Source organism: Limulus polyphemus, unplaced genomic scaffold, assembly GCF_000517525.1.
Source record: "Limulus polyphemus unplaced genomic scaffold, Limulus_polyphemus-2.1.2 Scaffold1148, whole genome shotgun sequence".
Classification (NCBI taxonomy): Eukaryota; Metazoa; Arthropoda; class Merostomata; order Xiphosura; family Limulidae; genus Limulus; species Limulus polyphemus.
In genome coordinates, this window is record NW_013666758.1 from 235758 (window position 1) to 241485 (window position 5728).

Consider the following 5728-nt stretch of genomic DNA (forward strand, 5'->3'; position numbering starts at 1 on the left):
TATATATATATATATATATCATATTATATAGTTGTACAAGTACTTAACTTCTTGTCTCCTGATGTATGAAGACCACAAAGACACTAAAGTGTTTTATCCATCGTTTAACTGAAGCCTTAAGAACTATGTTATAGTCTAGATTTGCTAATATATTTTACAATATTAGACATTTCTTTTAAGGTATTCATATAAAATGCTCAGCTTAAGAGTGAAATAAAGTATGATATAGGGCATTAAGGTTAGTGACTACAAAATAATATCTGGTTAAAGGCTAGTGTTTGGACTGATTTTTCTTTCCAACATACTTGTTGTTATATTAACTACTAGTTGGGATATAGAATTAAGAATTTCTTATTGATTGATATTAGAAAAAAAATCCACCACTTTGTACATCAATACAGATATTGAGGATTTATTTAATAAGTTGTTAACATTTTTTTCAAAAGAGAGAAAAAATTGTTATTAATGGTAAACAAATGTTGAATAACTTTGTAAGATGATAATATGCTCTAATTACACACTGCAAATTTCAATAATGCAAGGTGACTTGTTTAAAATTAGAGAAAAAAACAACTATATCATGAAGATTTTCTTATTGCTAGAGTTCCCCAACACTAATCGTAGGAATATGTTTAGATTATCAAATGTTGCTGATGAACTTAATGACTTGTTAGTTGATTCCAAATCATACTGTAATTGTTTTGTCTATACTTTATTTTATAAAAATTAACATTACCAACATTTCTCAATCAGACTTTGATATTAGTAAATTATGATCTTCAAAATTAAAGTAATTCAGTCTGTTATTCATTTTCTCTTGATGCACTGGAGTTTAAACAAAATTAGTGTGTAGTTGCTTTTATTGTACTTGATTGCTTTACTTTGTACTGTTTCTGTATTCTTACACAACTACTTCCAAACATAACTCTGTACCAATATACACAACATTATCTAAAAGTAATAACATTAACATGCATGGAAAAAGTGATAATTAACATTGTCATATCTGAAATTAATGTTATTAAGATTTCTTTGGGTCAGGAGTGGTTTAGTAGTTAGCATAATGGACCACAGGTTAGAGGGTTGGAGGTTTGAACCTTGACATGCCACTGAATATGCTAAGCACTTTCAGATGTAGGGGGTGATTTAACTGCGACAGTCAATCTCACTATGCAGTTAAGAGTTGCCACTTAAGTAGCAGGTGTTGATGAATCATTGCTCTCCCTTTTATTAGCAGTTTCAAGTTAGGGATTGTGCTATGCTCAAACCTTAGATGACATCTGAAATAGAGCTGGGATCTGCTAATTAGTTAATTTTTGGGTTCATTAAATGATTGCATTAAACTAACCAATTATTCTCACATGAGACTTGGATAGTTGAAAAAATCCAAAACGGTAATAATGAGAACGACTAACTTTGGTCAGTGATGTAGTGCTAAATTTTAAACTTTATGATGAAGTATCTACTTTTTAGAAAATAAAGTTTGAAGACAGCTGGAATGGGTAGTGAAAGAAACTTTTCAAATATATAACGTTTCAACCAGCTTATGTCATCATCACACACACACTCTTGACAGCCTGCATGAGCCCATCTATTGACATCCATTTCATCTCATTGCTGGCTACATCACTAGTGCTCCAGGGAAGCCTACATGGAAGTTGTTTTATAGGACTCACATCACCTGTTTCTGTGTGATGGTGTGTGATTGTAGTTCTCCTCAAATGGCCATCCAGATCAACAAATATATTGGCATACTTGGCCATCTTATCACTGAGACTCTGGGGCTGTGTTGAGTATGGATTGCTATTATTGGTCACTTCCACTTTGCTTGCTACTTTGATAAACATTCCAGTAGGAAGCTGGATAACCCATTGTCCATAATTGCAGAACAACACTGGACAGATCAATATACATGCTACTGCTGCTTGTTTTTTGGATAGAATACAGTATTTCTTTTGTGTTGGTTTGACAGCCATGATAAATGGCATTAGCACACTCAATCTGGTCCAACGTAAATCATGCCACATTACTAGCATATACTTGAGGTACTATCATACATTCTGTAAGGTACAAATGCACAGTTCACTGTCTTTGTGTTAGTTTTTACTGGCACTGGATGCTCTTCCCACCAAAACTCAATTCACCTATTTCCCAGGCAAGTTAGCAGAGATTGTTTGCAGTATATCAATTCCAGGGATGCCAGTGCCAGACCCGAGATCTGCAGTGATGATCTTCGATCTTTGGTTTATGTGGATTAGATGAAGTTGGAGATTCACATCTCCATTCAAATCCAGTGGCCAGAAAGGTGGTTTTATTCAGAGTTCCTGATATATGATAGTATCAATCAGGTTTGTTGCAGCTTCTGTATTAATTAGCCAGGAACTCCATTGCTCTACTGTGCATTTGTACAGGCATATACTAAGTACTACTCAGTGCTGAAAGAGCTGGCCTAAGCTGTTTAGGACTCCATTAATGTTCCATAATTTGAACATCAGCAGCAACAACTTGCTAACTGGCCCTTTTGTATTTGCTGTACAATTAGTTGAGATGGAAGGATCTGTCTATCTAGCTGGCTTGCAAGATATGAACAATTCATGGAAAAATACTCTTGTAACCCACAACCAAAACAAATGGTTAAATCCTCTTTTTTAAAACCCTGCCTGGTAGGCCAGATACCAGCCTAATTGTGCCACAACACCTTTAGTTGTTGGATGTGGTTCTGTTCTCGGCAGAGACCAATCAGAATGGAAGGCACCAACTTGTGCAGGGTGGGTAGTACTGAGTGTTATTATAACAGCTGCTACTGCCCAATTTCTCCTTTCCTGTGCTTCACCACTGATACAACCTCAGTCAGGTTATGAATATTTTATACTCCTTAGTGATGCCTTGTAGCTGGGCTCAGTTGTTCCTTGATAACCCTGTTGATGGATTCCACTGTGATCTGTAACATTAAAGGACAACAAGGGACCTTTTGATCCACCTAGGCCCTCTTATCCACTAAATTATACTGAACACTGAGGTTTGGCTTTGAGGTTTTTTCAAATATTTGTCAAGATTAACTGCATCTACTACATCTGAAGACAACTTATTCCAAAGGCTAACCACTCTGTTAGAACAGTAAATCTGTCTTAGATGAAGATGACTCCTACCCTGCCAAAACTTCTCAGGCTTGTATACAACTCCACATTTCATAAGAAATGTTTGCCCACAGCATTCTGAGTGCAAAGGCTTTGGTAGCTCCTAGCTATTATCTGACTTGCCAAAAAGAAAAACAACAATTTATCTCATGGTGTTACAAGTTATATTTCTTCTAAGAAAACATGGATATTTTCCAGTTAGTGAATTCATGTGCCATGTGCAGTGAAGAAAGGAAAAGATGAGTAACTTAATTGAGATCTTCTATATGTTCATACTGAGAATTCTCCAAATCAATAATTATGAAAACATGAATATTAACCTTGGGAGGGGGGGGGGTGCTAATGCATGATATAGTCCTGTACTACAAAGAGAATTATTTTGTGGACGTTTGTACAAGTCAAATATATATTACAACAGTTGAACACATAAACATAGGCAAAGCTTTCTAGTGTTGAAATCTAATTGTTATGCATGATCACAAGGCTGGATCCATAAATAATATAATATGAAATATTAATAAAGCACATTTACTTTTATGAAAGAATTATGTGGTTAAAAAAGTTTTTGTATTAATATAAGATTCACTTTTGAGTAAATTTTTTTGTCAAGACAAAGAGATAAGAAATGGTTTTATCATATCATTAAAATATTAAAGTAGTTCCATATTATAAATACCAAAATAATTTTATGATTGTATCTGTATATTTCTTTTGTTGGTATTTAATTACTAATTGTTTCTTATAACCTCTGTACATGTTTTTGAACTGATTGAATGAATTTGAAATCCTCAAAGACATTTATAAATACTTTAACAATAAGTATACAAATAATTTCTTGAACTACCTGATTCTAATGTGGATACCAAAAAAAAAAGAATCTTTGTGTGATGCTCATCATAAACATTTGAGTATAGTTGGTAAATTGATGTTAATAATAATTTTTTAATAATCTAACAAATCTGTAGAGAAGATTATGGTTGTAATGCAATGTAATTTAACATATTTCTCTTTTCTGACTGCTGTGCCTTTTCCAAATTATGACAGTGTTAAGTCTCAAATGGTCAAAAATATATATATACAGTTGTGAAATATTTTATAGATTATGTTACATTGGCTTCTGCATTACTTATGTTTTTAGGAAATGAAATACAACAAAAATTGAATGACCTCTACTGCTTTTTTTTGTTTTATGCTCAGTAGTCCCACCAAACATTATTATAAGAATTTTGTATCATCTATTTTTCATTGAGGATATTCTTCTTTAATTAGTATGATTCTGTGTCATGAGTGCAAAGAAAACTTTGAAGTAAACTAACCTAATGATACCTGGAGAAGAATATGGGGTCACAAATGTATTTTTAGGCTTGTTACATTTAAATCTGCAGAATGTTACTAAAGCATGTATGTATTCAGTTAAGTAACCATGCATTGTAACTTATAATCTCATGTATACATGCCAGTATTAGTGAATATTTATGTAAACTATTTTTTTTTATTCCAGCATGGGTAGGATCAGTGTCCATAGGAATGACTTTTCTCCTTTCTCCAGTAGCCAGTATCCTTATTGATAAAATAGGCATTCGGAGGACAGCATTCCTTGGTGGCTTCCTGGCTTCTCTTGGAATGTTTCTTAGTTCCTTGATTAAGAACTTGGAACTGTTATATCTTACTTATGGGGTGGTGCTAGGCTCTGGAGCATCATTAGCATATACACCATCTTTAGTGATTCTTGGACACTACTTCAAACAACGATTAGGTTTAGTGAATGGCCTGGTTACAGCAGGAAGTTCTGTTTTTACTACTATTGTTCCACTTCTTTTAAAATACTTGTTGGACGTTGTGGGTCTTATGACAACCATGCAGGTTAGTATCAGAATATTAAGTTTTGGTTATTGATTTTGTTGTGTTAATTAAGTTTTAAGTTGCATGTTTCAGTACCAAGTTCATTAAGTTTGAATCAACTAAATTTTTCCAAGTATTTCTCAGTATTATATTAATTAATTGTTATCTTTATTAAATCAATCAGATCATTGATTTTTAATTAACAATGTTTTTACTAAATCTAAAGCATCCTTGATAATTCTTATAATAGATCATTGTTTACATCTGCTATTTTAACTTATTTAAAAATTATATAGACATGAAGTGACATAAATTACATAATCTGATGAAGACAAGAAGCTTATTAGGCCCCTATTAGATGTGATAGTAATTACATTCAAGTGCAGATGTTTGCTTAAGCTTTTATGCAATTTCCCTTCATTAGTCTGTTATGAATTTCAAACCATAGGGGTGTGTAAAAAAAACAGCATTCCAAAAAATACTTACCTTTGCTCATATTTTAGCTTTATCCCAATGAAAATTTCTCTTCTTTGCCCATCTAAGCATTGGTATGAATTCTACCTCACTTGCTCCAGTCTTTATACCCCACAATTTTCTCATAGAGATTTTAATTTTGTGACTCTACCCACCTACGTCAATGTGCCCTCTATACCCAATCCATATATAAGCTCACTTTATTCTTTCTTATCCACTTTTTCTTTATGGCAAAAATTACGTAAAACAATCTTGCGTGTTTACTGCGGGTTTGT

General features: G+C 33.1%; 1 protein-coding gene across 3 annotated transcripts in view; it reads left to right on the forward strand.

The window, feature by feature from the left end:
• The window catches only part of LOC106462350 (monocarboxylate transporter 10-like), a 94795-nt gene that overhangs the window by 20323 nt on the left and 68744 nt on the right, over window positions 1–5728 (forward strand). For all 3 annotated transcript variants that reach the window (XM_013922263.2, XM_022389600.1, XM_022389599.1), the window contains exon 4: window positions 4639–5000. In XM_013922263.2, the coding sequence (XP_013777717.1) occupies window positions 4639–5000 (362 nt within the window). The remainder of the gene's footprint in view (window positions 1–4638; window positions 5001–5728) is intronic.